The sequence below is a fragment of the Carassius auratus genome, chromosome 18 (assembly GCF_003368295.1).
Source record: "Carassius auratus strain Wakin chromosome 18, ASM336829v1, whole genome shotgun sequence".
NCBI lineage: Eukaryota > Metazoa > Chordata > Actinopteri > Cypriniformes > Cyprinidae > Carassius > Carassius auratus.
This window is the reverse complement of record NC_039260.1, coordinates 1,984,296-2,000,615: the sequence shown is the minus strand read 5'-3', so window position 1 is coordinate 2,000,615 and position 16,320 is coordinate 1,984,296. Positions and strand designations below refer to the sequence as shown.

General features: G+C 35.8%; 2 protein-coding genes across 3 annotated transcripts; one reads left to right on the top strand and one right to left on the bottom strand.

Annotated features, from left to right (window-relative positions):
• The first annotated feature begins 60 nt into the window (after window positions 1-60).
• ints4 (integrator complex subunit 4) lies at window positions 61-14,193 on the top strand. Of its 2 annotated transcripts, none has more exons than XM_026287027.1 (23): window positions 61-204; window positions 813-1,010; window positions 2,486-2,603; window positions 2,942-3,048; window positions 3,189-3,392; window positions 4,583-4,633; window positions 5,154-5,242; window positions 5,449-5,569; window positions 5,662-5,733; window positions 5,811-5,985; window positions 6,068-6,273; window positions 7,298-7,440; window positions 7,528-7,643; window positions 8,343-8,476; window positions 8,790-8,956; window positions 9,037-9,130; window positions 9,754-9,834; window positions 9,917-10,047; window positions 10,124-10,183; window positions 10,273-10,432; window positions 10,523-10,666; window positions 12,536-12,656; window positions 13,903-14,193. In XM_026287027.1, exons 1-23 carry the CDS (start codon window positions 151-153, stop codon window positions 14,088-14,090), a joined length of 2,934 nt encoding a protein of 977 aa, XP_026142812.1. In that variant the 5' UTR covers window positions 61-150; the 3' UTR covers window positions 14,091-14,193. The 2 variants fall into 2 exon arrangements, with proteins under 2 accessions (XP_026142812.1, XP_026142813.1); XM_026287028.1 differs by having other exon boundaries at window positions 98-204; window positions 816-1,010.
• On the bottom strand, window positions 14,146-16,031 carry aamdc (adipogenesis associated, Mth938 domain containing). Its single transcript, XM_026287030.1, has 4 exons — window positions 15,911-16,031; window positions 15,414-15,556; window positions 14,949-15,044; window positions 14,146-14,558 (listed from the first exon to the last, which is right to left on the bottom strand). The coding sequence occupies exons 2-4, from the start codon at window positions 15,543-15,545 to the stop codon at window positions 14,418-14,420; spliced, it is 369 nt and encodes a 122-aa protein (XP_026142815.1). The 5' UTR covers window positions 15,546-15,556; window positions 15,911-16,031; the 3' UTR covers window positions 14,146-14,417.
• Window positions 16,032-16,320: the final 289 nt, after the last annotated feature.

The window sequence follows — 16,320 nt, the reverse complement described above, 5'->3', positions numbered from 1 at the left end:
GAATATTTGATCTGTGCTATTGTTATCTCATTGAATGTGTGATTTCTGAAGACTTCCGTCCACGAGGTGTCGCTGTTCCGCCGCAAACTTCTGACGCCGCTGAACAGCGCATGCGCGAAGAAGAGCAGAAGCGCAGCCGCGGCTAAAGCTATGGCAGCTCATCTGAAGAAACGAGTTTATGAGGAATTCTCTAAAGTTTCTCAGGTGAACACATAAAACACGACATATAATGATTAGACAATGTAACATCATTGTGCTGGTCACAGGATATAATTATGATATTATACTGATAATTTTAGAATACAGGTAAAGCAGATGTAGCATTTAGCATTAGCGTGATTATTACTGTAACCGTTATTAAGTGTTTTTCTAATGACAAACAACCATTTATTAATTTATTTGTTTATGTTATTTGCTGTATTAATAGTCTTTTTGGTCAGAGGAACCTAGAAAAAACAGTTTATAAATTTTTCAAATGCACTTGTTTGTGCTTTTATTTTATTGTTTGTTTACTAACGCTGTCCCTTTTTTTTCTCGTAATGTTTTCGATTCTTTGTTTTCCATTTCTTTTATCTTTGGAGCCTGCAACAATAGCATCTCATTGCCATCACTTGATAACGTCTGATAAGCAAACTCTCATGTTGTATAATAATGTAAAAAATGTATAACTATAGTCAGTGTTTTATGTGTTTCGTTGTTGTGTCTAAAACGTGTCAGAAAATATCAGAATTAAAATAATCGGAGATGTCAGTCTTTTCTCAATGTTCATATCAGGGCCTGTTGATCATGTTTTTGTTTTGTTATTTTTGCAGCAGGTGACTCTTGAGGAGGTTCCAGCGAAAAAGCTTCGACTGACCAAACCCAGTAAATCAGCTGCTCTTCACATAGACCTGTGTAAAGCCAGCAGCCCCACAGATGCTCTGCAGCATCTGCTGAACTTCGCACGCAAACCTGTGGAGGCTGAGAGCGTGGAGGGGGTCGTGCGCATACTGCTCGAGCATTATTACAAGGTACTGCAACACAACCTTCATGACTGATACTCATATTAGGGGAGAGGAGGGGCGAAAGTACAATTTTTCAGAAAAAAAACCCTTAATTTTAAAGGATAATGTTGGAGACAGACATATATTGATATACTCTGAAGTGTGGTCTATCAATACCAGGTGGTATTCTGTAGAAATTTAGATAGACTTTTACTTTGAACATAAATTGCACATTGTTACTTTCGACCCCATCGGTTGGGAAGAAAGTAACATAACAATATAAAAATGTTCTTCTGTTTATATGAAGTAAACCTGACTATGACCTTGTTGATATGTAACTACAAACATATTCAATTACATTTTCATATTTTCATTTTAAATTTAAGTTTAATCAAATGTCTCAAAATCCAACTGTGCAAACTTGAATTGTTTAAAATATTTGCTATTTGCAGCTTCATTGTATTTTTATAAATAAAATAAAAAATTCTACATTAGCATAATATAAATTCTAAACATAATGTAACAGTAGGCCTTTTCATGTCTCCATCCAGTTGTTTTTATGCAAAAATAAAAAATGTGCTTAAAAAAATCTGGAAACACTGCAAATGCATAGGTGGAGGTGTAAAAGATAAGGTATGGCTAAAACCTAAATATAAATAAAATTTTAGTGTTTCTGTAGCTCAACTGGTAGAGCACTGCGTTAGCAAGCAAGCAAACGCAAGGTTGGGGCTTCGATTCCCCGGGAACACATGATATGTAAAAATTGATAGCCTGAATGCACTGTAAGTCGCTTTGGATAAAAGCGTCTGCTAAATGCATACAAAATTTTATTTATAAATTAAATATATCTAAGGTAAATGCCAGAAGCGCCCTCTCATAAACATCTGGATAAAACCAGACCTCTGTCTGTCTTTCTGACCCTCACTCTTGACATATTTTTTTAGTATAATATGACATAAAGTTTTTTAATTAAATATAGAAATTCACAGTATAGCATACACCGGACCGTAAACAAAAGAAACACTTCTTGTCACTGAAGCGGGACAAAACAAACAATTGTGAAACTCCTGACATTTAAACCCGATTTTCTTTTATACTGAAAAACTCTGAAAATGCAAACTTTGGGATGTGTTGAAGCACTAAATAACCCGTAGATTGTTCATTACTCTGACGTGTGAATCAAGAAAAACCAATGTGAAAAAATTACCGCTTCAATAATTTAATTTTTGTTCTCGAAAACAGCTTTATGGACCTTACTGCGGGAAACGATGATGGAATCACGTGATATTTCTCAGCTCCGTGAAGGGTTGCGTGTTGAACATGCTGTCATAGCTTGGAATGCAAATGCATTAAGAGGCTCTGATAAAATCGCTTTGTTACTTTCGTCCCACATTACTTTCGACCTTGCTCTCCCCCTCCACTTGCAAATTCTGTTAAATATGTATATTATCTTTTACTTCTATTAAATGTGTCCTATGTGTTTGTGGTAATGTGGTCTACAGGAGTCGGATAACTCTGTCAGGCTAAAGATCGCTTCATTGTTGGGTTTATTATCAAAAACCCAGGGCTTTTCTCCAGACTGTGTAGTAGATGATGCTATCAACACTCTCAACAGTGAAAGTAAGTCTTTGATTTAAAGTGATAATGTTCTACTAGAAAGTTATGTGACTCTTAATATGAAATGCAATTGTTTTATTTAGAGTCATAACTTAACAATAATAACGTCCCCGGATAGTTCACCAAAGTGTCTTTTATATAGATTGTCAAAAATATGAACAGCTCACTAATAAAACATAAAGAAAAAATAAAATGCATTACTAATTTAGTGGAAATCCGAACTACTGATCAATTAGGTCAGCAGAAAAAAAAACGTACTACTGTCAAGAACTGAATAATTAAATCAGTGCATATGACTTTGTTTTAATTGTGTGTGGAAATCAGATTTTTGCCTGTGTTAGAGTCCAATCAGGTTCTGGCGCAGCTTCTAGACACTCTATTGATCATCGGCAGTCAACTCCCAGACAAGATCGCTGTCATTCAGAGACTTATAGATGTGGCCTGCAAGGTGATTGTACTAAATAAGAAGATATCTTCCATTCCTGTAACAACGGTTGATACTGATTTAAGCAGTTCTTTATCATTCTGAATCAGAAATATTATTACAGTTGTTAAATATTTAACTTTCATGTCATATTTTCTTCTCAGCATCTCTCAAGCACTTATTTCGGAGTGAGGAATAAGTGTCTGCAGCTGCTGGGCTGTCTGGGGACGGTTGATAAACCTCTCAGTAAAGAGACTGATACAGGACCTGGAGCACAGACGTCTCCAGTACGAGACGTACAGAGTGTGATCAGTGACTTCTTCCAGGATCAGGACCCTCGCGTCCGCACCGCCGCCATTAAAGCCATGGTACATGAGCTCTGTGGAATAACTAGGGCCCTGTGATTTCTGCGATGCAGAAAACGCAGACGGAATCGCGGAATCCAGTCATAAAAAACGGAATTTACAGTTTAATGTGGAATGTCACGGAATTTGTCCAATTTTGAATGAATTAATCAAAAGTAGGTCATTGCACTTACATTAAATCACGATATGGACTAATATCTGTAAATATTAAGCTGGAAAAGTCTATTTAAATATGAATCCTGCATGTTCTGCGTGTCTGTGTTAATGAATGGCGCAGAAGCGCGGCTTTGTTTATTACACACACAGAGGCGCACGTGACGCTCACAGGGATTTCAGCATTTGTCTCTCTCTAAATAAGGACGTGAACACATAGAACTGCTCTGACAGTCACTTCATGAGCATTTGACTGTTTGATTTCAGTAAAACTAGCGTCATATCACATACACAGAACTGTAAAGGTATTCACGGTAACCCGTCAAAATAAAAGTCTTGTTTAATATAAAGACAGGTATTTTTTAGAAATGTATTATACTATTGTTCAGCAGAATGTACATGGCTTACAATGTACATTTTTTTATGAATAATCACACAACATTTCTTCCATGTTTTAATTTTAATAGTAAATCCCCTTTGTTTAACAAAAAATAAAGTTTGCTTAATTTTCAATAATTAAAAGAAAAATTAAATGGCTGTTTTATGAAAAATGTAAATACAAATACAGAATTTCTGAGGGGGGAAAATTTCATAGGACTATTTTAAGGGAAAAAAAGAATAAATTAAGTTGTTTTTATGCATTTAAATAATTAAACATGCTAAAACACATAATTAGGTAACAATAAAACATATGGTGAAGATAAATAAAACATTTCATAGGGCCCTAAATGTGTGTATTTTGTTAAACTTTTAATAAATTGTTGTAAAAATGTATAAGTGTTATGATTTTAATTAATTAGACATGCTTTTTGATTAATACAATTAAGTGTAACGATTAAAAAGGAGTTTAATAAATTAAAAAAGAAAAAAATGTATCCAGAAAAATTTTAACGGAAAAAAATGAATTTTGAAAAAAATAAAACTGATTTCATAGGGCCCTAAATAACCACATGTAAAAAAATTCATTTAATGTTTTTTTTTTTTTTTTTTTACTTGTATTTCTTCAAATGACTTGAGTGTGTTTTTCTTTCTCCCATCAGCTGCAGCTACACGAAAGAGGGATGAAAATTCAACAGACTATTTATAACCAGGTCAATATCAACTATAATAAATAATCTTACACTACTGTTCAAAAGCTTAGGGTTGATAAGATTTTTTTCAAAGCTGCTCACCAAGGCTGCATTTATTTGTTGAAAAGTACAGAATAGACATATTAGAAATGATTATTGTTAATAACAGTTTTCATGTGAATACATTTGTATATTCTTCAGTGTCACATGATCTTCAGAAATATTTCTAATATGATGATTTACTGCTCAAGAAACATTTCTGATTATTATCAATGTTGAAAAGCTTCATTTTTTGTGGAAACCATTTTTTTTTAGGATTATTTGATGAGTAAAAAGTTCAAAAGAGCAGAAATGTAACATAAATGACTTTACTGTCACTTTTAAACAATTGAATGCAACCTTTCTTGTGTGGGTCAATTTCTTTAAACAAAATCTTACCAAACTTCTTGAATGGTAATATATATATTTACATTTTTCATTCCACTGAGCATGACATTACAAAAGAAATAACTTGCATATGAATGTGTGTTCCCCTGGACAGGCCTGTAAGCTCTTGAGCGATGATTACGAGCAGGTTCGTTCAGCAGCGGTGCAGATGGTTTGGGTTCTGAGCCAGCTTTATCCTGAGAGGTAGAGACTCTCAAAGCCTTACTTTGTGTTTTGTTATATGTGCCCATCCTTCAACAGTAAGTAATGCTGACGGCAGCCATTGTGTACTTACCGCTTTCTTGCTTTCCAAGCATACACTGTTTGAAATGGTTATTTCAAATCAAGAAACTCAGAAATGAAGTCTCTTGACACGGATTGAACATTGATTTGTCTTAATGCATGAACAGTATTGTTCCCATCCCCTCCTCCAATGAGGAGATCCGACTGGTGGACGACTCCTTTGGGAAGATCTGTCACATGGTCAGTGATGGCTCATGGGTCGTCCGAGTGCAAGCTGCAAAACTGCTGGTGAGTGTCGGGTCGGTTTGTAGCATGACCACACGATTCATTTCTGATTGACTCACCACTCACTTTGCCATCCGTCTGTTTCGCTCTCTCAGGGATCAATGCATCAAGTCAGCCCTCATTTTCTGGAGCAGACTTTAGACAAGAAGCTGATGTCAGATCTCAGGGTATTTACACACGCAACAAATGATGAATAACATGCAAGAAATGCAAATGCACAAACGTTACTCCCATTCTATCTCAGAGGAAACGTACTGCTCACGAACGAGCAAAAGAACTGTACGCTTCTGGAGAGTTCTCATCTGGACGGCGATGGGCCGACGACGCTCCTAAAGAGAAAGTCGACACCTCGGGTGTAAATCTCATCGACTCTGGAGCCTGTGGGGCTTTTGTTCACGGCTTGGAAGATGAGATGTACGGTATGTACTTCAAAACACTGCTATTATTTATCTTTGAGGATATTTCAGCACTTTGTTATTCATTTGGTATCACTTTCCACAGAGGTGCGTATCTCTGCGGTAGAGGCGCTATGTTCCCTCGCCCAATCCTCACCTAGCTTTGCTGAGAAGTGTCTTGACTTCCTGGTGGACATGTTTAATGATGAAATCGAGGAGGTGCGGCTGCAGTCCATCCACGTGTTGCGGCAGATCTCGACTCACATCACGCTCAGAGAAGACCAGCTGGACACGGTCCTCGCAGTACTGGAGGTGAACCACGACTGGTGTACAGTTAATCAAAATGCAACAAAATCGCAGTATGTGTTTATCAAATCACCAAAATTGGAATTTAATTCTTTGAATTAAATATATATTCACTGTCTCTTTTGAGGGTGAAGTGTAGCACTGAACCTTTTTTCTCTCTCCAGTTTTTTGCATTTAAAAATATATAAATTAAGCTAATATTTTAAACGTATAAATATTAGTAGCCTGTAGTCATTTCACTGTTATATTCTACAGTGACATAATAATATAATATATATTTTTTATTTTACAATGAAATATCACAATGGTAATATCTCTTTATTTTCTAAATTATAACAATAACAATAATCCTTACAGTAACAGCATCAACAACAACAATAGTTATAATTGTTGTTATTTATAATCGTCCTCGTTGTTATATGAATATATTCTTTTTTATATATAGTTTTTTTTTTTTTACAGTGAAATCACAGTAGTGATATTTTATTTCTTAGTAATGTTTTTATATAGTAATAAACCTAATTATTATTATTATTATTATTATTATTATTATTATATAGTCATATTTAAATATAATCAAACGTTTTTTTGTTGTTGTTGTTTTACAATGAAATCACAGTAGTAATATTTAATTTCTTGGTATTTTTTTTTTATATAGTAATAATCCTAATTATTATTATTATTATTATTATATAGTCATATTTAAATATAATCAAACGTTTTTTTGTTGTTGATGTTTTACAATGAAATCACAGTAGTAATATTTAATTTCTTGGTAATTTTTTTTATATAGTAATAATAACAATAATCCTAATGATTATTATCATCATATTATCACCTAATAATTATATTATCATAGTCATATTTAAATATAATTAATAGTTTTTGAATTTTTTTGCTACAAACAAGCAAGGCAAACCTAGCACATTCATTTTTTTAAATCAGAATGTTTTCAGAAAAATTGCAATTAGACATTTTCCCAAATTATTCAGCCATAATATCAGATCTATTAATTGGCGGTTCATTGCAGGACTCATCGCGGGACATTCGCGAGGCCCTGCATGAGCTGCTCTGCTACACTAATGTGTCCACTAAAGACTGCATCCAGCTGGCGCTCGTGGAACTCCTGAAGAACCTCACCAAGTACCCGACCGATCGCAACTCAGTCTGGAAGTGAGTTCTAGTGACTGCTCCTGTCCGTTCTTCACTGTAAACCATCACCATTCTCAGTATTATTTATTTTTTCCTTTTGCTTTCCAGATGTTTGAAGTTCCTCGGTGCTCGACACCCAACTCTGGTGCTGCCAATTGTCCCTGAGCTGCTGAGCACACATCCGTATTTCGACACCCCAGAACCAGACATGGACGACCCTGCCTGTATCCTGCACACCTGACATGATAACATGTTAATGCATGTGACTTTTTACATGGCATTTGTGACTCTGGAGCACAAAAGCAGTCTCAAGTCTCTGGGGTATATGTGTTACAATAGGCAAAAATACATTGTATGGGTCAAAATTAAAAATGTTCTTTTATGCCAAAAATCATTAGGATATTAAGCAAAGATCATGTTCCATGAAGATATTTTGTACATTTCCTATCGTAAATATATCAAAACTTAATTTTTGATTAGTAATAATCATTGCTAAGGACTTGATTTGGAAAACTTCCAAAGCGATTTTTTTGCACCCTCAGTTTCCAGATTTCTCAATAGTTGTATCTCAGCCAAATATTGTCTGATCCTAACAAACCATGCATCAATGGAAATATTATTATTTCATGTTTCAGATGAAGTATAAATCTAAATGTCTAAACATTGACCCTGATGACTGGTTTTGTGCTCCTGGGACACATTTAAGTTTTAGACTTTAGTGAACAGTGACTGAATAAAAAAAAAAAAAGCAATTTGCTTTGAATACTGAATGGCAGGAATGACACTGATCTTAATATTCAGGCTGAAATGCATTTCTAAACAGTGTTTATTTGCTGCTGAATCATTTCTGTTTCCCGTCTGTTGAGCTGTAGATATTCACGTATCTGTTCAGATGCTTGTTTTCCTGACCTGGGTTCATTCAGACATCGCTGTTTTAGTTCTGGTCTTCAATGCAGCCAAATCCTGTCCCACCATGCCAGCACTGTTCTCGGATCACACGTTTCGGCATTACGCCTACCTGCGTGACAGCTTGTCCCACCTGGTCCCACACCTCCGAGTGAGAAACCTGCCTGATAAACACCTCATATCCAGCTTTTCACTTGGTTTTTTTAGTATAATATACATTACCGTTCACAAGTTTAGTTTTTTTTTTTAAACTCATGTTTTTGGAAAAAGCTCGTGCTTTCAAATTGCATGAAATTGATCAAAAGTGAAAATAAAGACATTGATCAAGTTAAAGCAATCCTGAGAAATTAAAAATGTCATTTGACATAAAATGTCATACTGACCCTCGTTTTGAACGGTGATGTATGCTATCATCTCTCTACATTCAGTTTAATTATGTTCCCTATCTTCGGTGTTCGTCTCAGTTGCCGGGCAGAAAGCAGACGGCTGGTTCAGGTCTGGAGGTGTCCGGCGTGGGATCCGGGAGCCTGGAGTCGGCACAGAACTTCCTCCAGGACAGTCTCATTCGGGTCAGCGCCCTTCATAACCTGGAAACACCCGGTGCTCAGGATCTGCTGGAGTTTACCATCAGGTACAGACCTTTAATGCACTACCACTTTATTAATTTAAGGTCTTTTAATGAAGTGTTTGTTTGATTTGTGTCTCATACAGAGATCTGCAGCGGTTGGGGGAGCTGCAGACGGAGTTAGCCGGATCTGCAGATTTCTGTGCCACATACCTGCACTGCCAGCTGCTGCTTACCAAAGTGAATACAGATATAATACACTGCTAGTACTTCAATAGCACAACTCCTGATTTCTAAAGAAAGCTGTAAAACCCTAGTCATTATTGTTGTTACTGAATATAATTACATACACTACCATACAAAAAGTTGGGCGTTTTTATTCAACAAGGATGCAGTTGATTAGAAGTTACCGTAAAATAATTTATGATAGTACAAATAAATGTTTTTCTTTTGAACGTTCTATTTTTTTTTTTTATAATTCTGAAAAAAATAAATGCATGAAAAAATATGAAGCAGCGCAACTGTTTTCTTCATTGATAATACTAAGAAATGCTTCTTGAGCAGCAAATCAGATTATAATGATTTCTGAAGATCATGTGACACTGAAGACTGGAGGAATGATGCTGGAAATTCAACTTTGCATCTGAAGAATAAATATAATTTTAAAATGCATTAAAATAGAAAGTGGTAATTTTAATTAATTTGTAATATCATCTCTCAATATTACAGCTTTTTCTGTATTTTTGATCAAATAAATGCAGCCTAGATGAGCAAAAGAGACTTAATAAAACTCTTGTAAACTCTGTATTAATTATAATAAGGCATATTATCCATAACTTAATTTTTTTTTCTTTTAAACCCAGGCACTTCAGGAGAAGTTATGGACCATGGCTGTGCCGCTTTGTCTTAAACAGAACGCCAAAGTTTCAACAGCCGCTCGACAGGTATCTCCTACCGACATTAAATTGAACCTGAGCCATCAGAGCCACCAGACTTTCCCCTAAACTCCTTTGTAATGTGTGACAGATCCTGGATGAGACCTATAAGCTGGAGTTCTTGTACAGCGGTCTGGAGACGCAGCAGATCGCCACGATTCACAACGTCCGGCTGCAGGCCAAAGCATTACAGCTCATCCTGACGGCCCGATCCAAACAAGGGTCAGCACTGACTAATAAACCTTTGTAATGCAAGAAAAGTCTTGAAACTGATCATCTTGCTTCCTCCAAACAACAGGGTTGACCGTGTACTTGGTGTCTGTGAGAAGTTCCTGCAGGATGTGGAGTCATTTCAGAGGTAAAATCAATCGAAGATGATTAAGATCTCAATCTTAAATACTGTTATGTATGAACAATCATTGAATGTTCCTGTGTTTCCATTCTCAGACTCTTCATGATAGAGTTGCCCCATTTTCAGGACAGTTTTGTGGAGAAACTCCTGGAGTTGATGCCCAGGCTGACGGCCTGCAAGCCTCTAGATCTGGTTAAAATCCTTCAGACCACACTGCGGCAAAGCAGATTCATCCATCTCAAACTACCCGAGCAGGTTTGTGGATCTGCTTCAGGAAGTTCTTGATCGTTTTGTTTCCAAATGCTTGTTGGAATCATTGTTTTTCTGTTTATTTTGCTTTGTCAGATCCACAGAGCGTCAGCGACAATTATTGAGCCGACTGGAGAATCGGACAACCCTTTGAAATTCACCTCTGGTCTGGTGGTGGCGTTAGACATCGATGCTACTCTTGAACACGTACAAGATCCACAGACGACAGTCAAAGTGCAGGTCAGAGGCTTTAACCTCATTTCTTTTCAGTTAAATAAAAAAAAAAAATAAGAAAGAAATTTCCAATCGATTGTAGACATGTTTCCCCATCCAGTCAGTTCCTGACTGATGCATTTCAATCCCAACCTATGCATGCTAAGCTCATAGCTTTGATTCCCTTTGAATGCATGAAGTGATAAACCTTTACCTGAATGAATTCACTTTCAGAGGTGGGTAGAGTACCCAAAAACTTTACTCAAGTAAAAGTAAAAGTAATTCTAGAAATATTTACTCAAGTAAAAGTAAAAGTACTAGTCTCGAATAGTTACTTGAGTAAGAGTAAAAGAGTATCGGATAAAAAATCTACTCAAGTAGTTAGTTACTTTGGGTCATATATACGGAGCCTAATTTTATTTAGATATATAGATAAATGTACATAATGTATGTGTGCGTGTGTAAATGTATATATTTCATCAGCCTTTACTCCAATTTATTATAAAACCCTGTCTGTTTACTTAAGTAACAGATATAGGTTTCATGCCATAACATATTTTTAATACGACTGACTTTATATTAAATGTGAATTTAACATTGAAAGTTAATGTGATATAAATATTGCTACTAATCTTTCATTGTTCAGAAAGAGAGCAAATAACATTTACATTATTAAAGATCATTTTCACTGACAGTCTAGATTTTAATCCCTTTCAGAAACTCCCATTAAAATCACTGAAACTGTTAACACTGTGAAATCAATATCTTAATTATAGATTCGTACACACATCTGCACTTTGTTGTTTCTGACAAGAGAATTCGCCAGAAAGAGGTTACAGTGAGCGAGTGAAGGAAGCACCAGCATTTCAGCGATGACTCATCGGAACACCTCCGATTGGCCTGATTGCATTCAAAAGAACCGTGTGTGATTGGTTATAATGCGCAACGCTGTAAAAACGCATCTATCTCTGGCTCAGCGCCAGCAAGCGATCACAGATATGAATTTAGCAGCTGATGATATGACTTGCTGAACGTACTCGCACCGGTGTGATTGTATTAAAATTAATAAAATCTTAATCGGCTATTTTTTTTCTTTTGGAAGCTGCATTCAACTTGACTCCCCTCTGTTATAAGCCACACACGTACAACAAACTAATGTCACAGTGGTATCGTTTACTGTAATCGAATGTAGCTCAAGTTATTACCTGTTAAACAGTAGACAGCACACACGTTCATCTAATAAGGATCTCCATCGCAAGCAAATAATAGCCTTTGCAGATTTGCTTTCAATTCAGTGCAGTTCCATATCCACGTTTTCAACGCTGCTGATGATCTTAAACGTTACAACTCTGAATAAACCGCTTCAGACGCTCAGCGCGTTGCTTCAGGGAACTGAACGACTCATTCAAACTGATTCATGAACCAATTCATTCGTTTGCCAATTGGTTTGATCAAGCCTTTGAACAGAATTGACTCAAAAGAATGAATCATTAGCGAATGGGCATCGCTCATTGTCCAGAGAAAAGTAGACGGCGCGTTTGGAATAAACTGAACCATTTATAACATTTATTGCATTAAGATAAAGTAACGAGAGGAGCGTCGCCCACAGTAACGAAGTAAAAGTACAGATTTTTCCCAAAAAATTTACTCAAGTAAGAGTATAAACTACCCAATTTTAAATATACTCCGAAAAGTATTAGTTACCCTGAAAAATTACTCAAGTAAATGTAACGAAGTAAATGTAACTCGTTACTACCCACCTCTGTTCACTTTGGATAAAAGCATCTGCCAGTTGCATAAATGTTAGTAAACCTTCATTGAAAATAGTGTTTTGTGCATAAAATGATTTAATAAAATCTTTGTACAATTCATGCACATTATTCATTTTTTCTTCAGGTGCTGTATCCAGATGGACAGTCTCACATAATCCACCCCAAACCTGGAGATTTCAGGACCCCAGGACCTGGACGTGTGCGACTGATCACGCAGGTTTATCTCTCTCATTCTGCATGGACAGGTATGTCTTCTTTCTGCAATGTGCCTTAATAAACACTTGCACATCAAGACATCAGTTGTATATTTTTGGTTGAGGATTATTGTGCAGTAGCTATTCTTTGTATTTTGTCCTGGAATAAAATAATGCTGCAAACACCATGACAAATTCGTCTCTGCTGGCAGCAAACAGCATGAACTCTTCACAGTTCCACAGATATAAATAGACCTGCATCCAGTCCAACAACACATGAGTTATTTTATATCTGTGAGTGTCTGTGTGAGCAGCAGAATACTGAGGCTTAATACATTTCTGCCTTGGAGAAAATCAAAATCAATGTTTTTTCTTAATACATGTTCCTGTTCTTATAGACCTTATCGCATTTCCAGGGTTTTCAGAAACACAAGTCATCATAGTTGTGAAATATAGTGGACAACAGAAACTACAGCAAATATAATTTTTGCCTTTCCACTTGCTGCAATAATGAAAGAAAAAATCCACGATTGCATTCCATGACCTTACAAAAAAAAAGGAAAGGATCAGAAAAGAGAAAGCAGCTTTTGTTATAGAAACACTTTCTGTAATTTAATGCCAATGTAAGAAAACACAGAGTATAGTATTATAAATGTATGTTATTTAAAACAATGAAAATATAAAGAACTTTTAATGATGTTAATAATTGTGGAAGTGTGGCATTAGTCTGTGAGAGTCTGATGATGCTTGTTCTTCAAAAGAATATAATATTATTATTTTCAGTTGCATGGAAAATTACCAGTTTAGGATTATGCTGACTAACAAATTGCAGGAAGACGTCACTAAGAGATTTTTATATACTATGTAAAACCATGGTACTTTTAACATGTACATTTCTATAATAGTAGTATCATCTGAAAGCATTCCAGTCATTTTAATAAGAGAACAATCACAGCATGAAGTAGAATGCAATCTAAAGTGCAACACATTTTTTTGTTCTTATTTTTTTTTTTATTATGTTTAAACATTTGGTTACTTGAAAGTAAATAAACTCTCAAGAAATAAAATGTAAAAAAAAAAAAAAAAGTTTAACTTATTTTGTTTCAGCTAGTTTCCAATGCTAAATTTTTCATTTGTACTTAGTTTTAACTTATGTACTAAAATATCAAACTAAATAAAAATGAAAAACCGAGACAAAAATGCTGAATTTAAACAGTAAATCAAAAAATATAAACTATTATTGAAAACTATAATAGTATGTGAGTGATACTAAAATAACTGTTGTTTTTACATTCAGAGGCCTGTCAGATTGAGGTGCGCTTGCTCCTGGCCTACAGCTCCAGCAGCAGTAAACAGTCTGTCTCTAAACCTGCGTGGAACGAGAGTATGGACGGCCTGCCCTCCAGCGAGAGCTGCATCGAGGGCACAATCCACCTCAGCAAACCCGTCAAAGTCTTCATCATGCCCAAACCAACTCGCCGCTGACCCGAGGAAGCCAGGCAGTATATACGTCAAATTAACAGCCAACACAAAATCAAGTGTTTTCAAATTTACCTTTTATCTGAAATAAATGCTTTGTTCATTTGTATCACTTGTGTGTGTGAAAATGGTGTATATCTTCACAGCCTACATTCAGAGAATAATCATTTAATGATTATAAAGCAAATAACATTTTTACCAATGGAAAAACAATGCTCCAGTAGTTTAGAGTGCAAGTTAAGAAGCATATACTAAGAAAACAATGTTCAGTTGTGATGTAAGGCACTTTAAACAATCAATTAACTGAATTAGCTTGGTATGTTAATGATGTGATCAGCAGGTGGAGTGGAAGACCCCACCGACTTTAGCTCCCTGTCCCACCAGAGCATTATATTCTTTAACGGCCTGCTCGGTCTGAAACACCCTGATATCAACACCCTGCTGCTTCACGTAATCTTGGGTGGATGGAGGCACCTGAAACATAAAAAAAAAAATGCAGATTCGCTTATTTAAAGTAATATTTGCTGAATCTGCTGAAAATTTTCTCACCGGAGCATCAGAATGCTTCTTTATCAGAACAGATTTGGAAAAATGTAGCATTGCATAAGTGTCTCATCAATGGATGCTCTGCAGTGAATGGGTGCCGTCAGAATGAGAGTCCAAATAACTAATTAAAACATCTTAAAACAATTGATGCAATGCTATAGTTCTCCATATCTGATGAAGAAACAAACTCATCTACATCTTGGATGAACTGAGGGTGAGTAAATGTTCAGCGATTTTTCATGTTTGGGTGAACTGTTCCTTTAAGGATTGCAATATTCAGATGTTGTACAGTGCTGATCAGCAAATTCACATGGTTACCTGTAGAGCTTCACTCATCCCTCTTCCTATGACCAGCGTCTGCACTCCTTTCCTCAGGACCTCTTCCAGGTCGGCCGGCTGGACGCCTGGATAATGCTGGCAGGAGCACAGATGCACTTTAGACAGAACTCTAATAAATAACATTCAAAACAGACTTTTCCAAAAACAAGATAATATATTGCACATTTTGGTCACTACTAGGTAGTGTCCATACTTCTATTTTTGTTATTTTATAGTTTTAAAAGCTTTATTATTATTCTAAAATGTAGAAAATAGTAGTTAAAAAGTAGATGCATCTTGCTACTATGCACTGACGAATCAAATAATGTAAATTATATTGGGCATTGCTGTACTGTAAAGAGTAAATGTCTCAAATGCATTGCAATGTTTAGGAAAACATATCAAATTATATTTTTAATTATAAATTGAGGATGACTTTACAGTGTGATCGGGTGTTAATCTTACATCTGTGCCAGTTTCACGCCAGTCCCATGCTCGGCTGCCACCCGGCCACACTTTACAGTCTTTGTAGGATGTGGAGCAACCTTTGACCTTCATGTGGCCCCAGGATAAAGAAGCAATTTCTGGAGAAGACATGATCAGCTTTCCTGTAAGAGAGTGGGAGACGAATCACATGCATTTATTAAGAACCATGCTATTTTTAAATATCCTTGTGAGTGCCATGTAAATACATGAGTATTTTAAAACTTAAGTATTATGGTATTGCTATTTGCCACCATTACTTTGTTGTAAGTGATGCAACTTAAAAAAAATATATATTAATCTAAAATACAATTTAGAAACTATTAACCCAGCTTCGAAGCATTAGTACATGCATACAAGAAAACATGCTTTATCTGCTTTAATAAACGATTAATGCAAAAATTATATTGGTAACAAAACAACTTTATAATTCATGCACTATAACATGTTTTTCATTTATATTATATAATCTTGCTTGCCTCGTCCAGCAATTCGATCTTGCTTGTGTTGTGTTTCGTGTTTCTCTTCGTGTGACGACGGGACACACCCACCACATACGTCACTGACCAGCGTCAAATCAGCACACGCTTAAGCACTTTACGCTGATTGGCTGCCGTTCAGTGACGTACAAAAATCTAGAGTTCAATCAGTCAACGGCATGGCCATGGCACTCATCCCCTAAAACCGAGCTGCCACGACTTTTTATAAATAACATATCCATTATTATTACATATCAGGAGAATTGCATATGTAAACGTCATATCAGAAGCACTGTTATTTGAATAAATATAATATGTAAGAAAATTGTTTTACACGGTTATAATCAATTAATAGAATGTTGTTATAAAAAAATATTAACTCACTATCACTTTTTATTCTCCATCCTGGT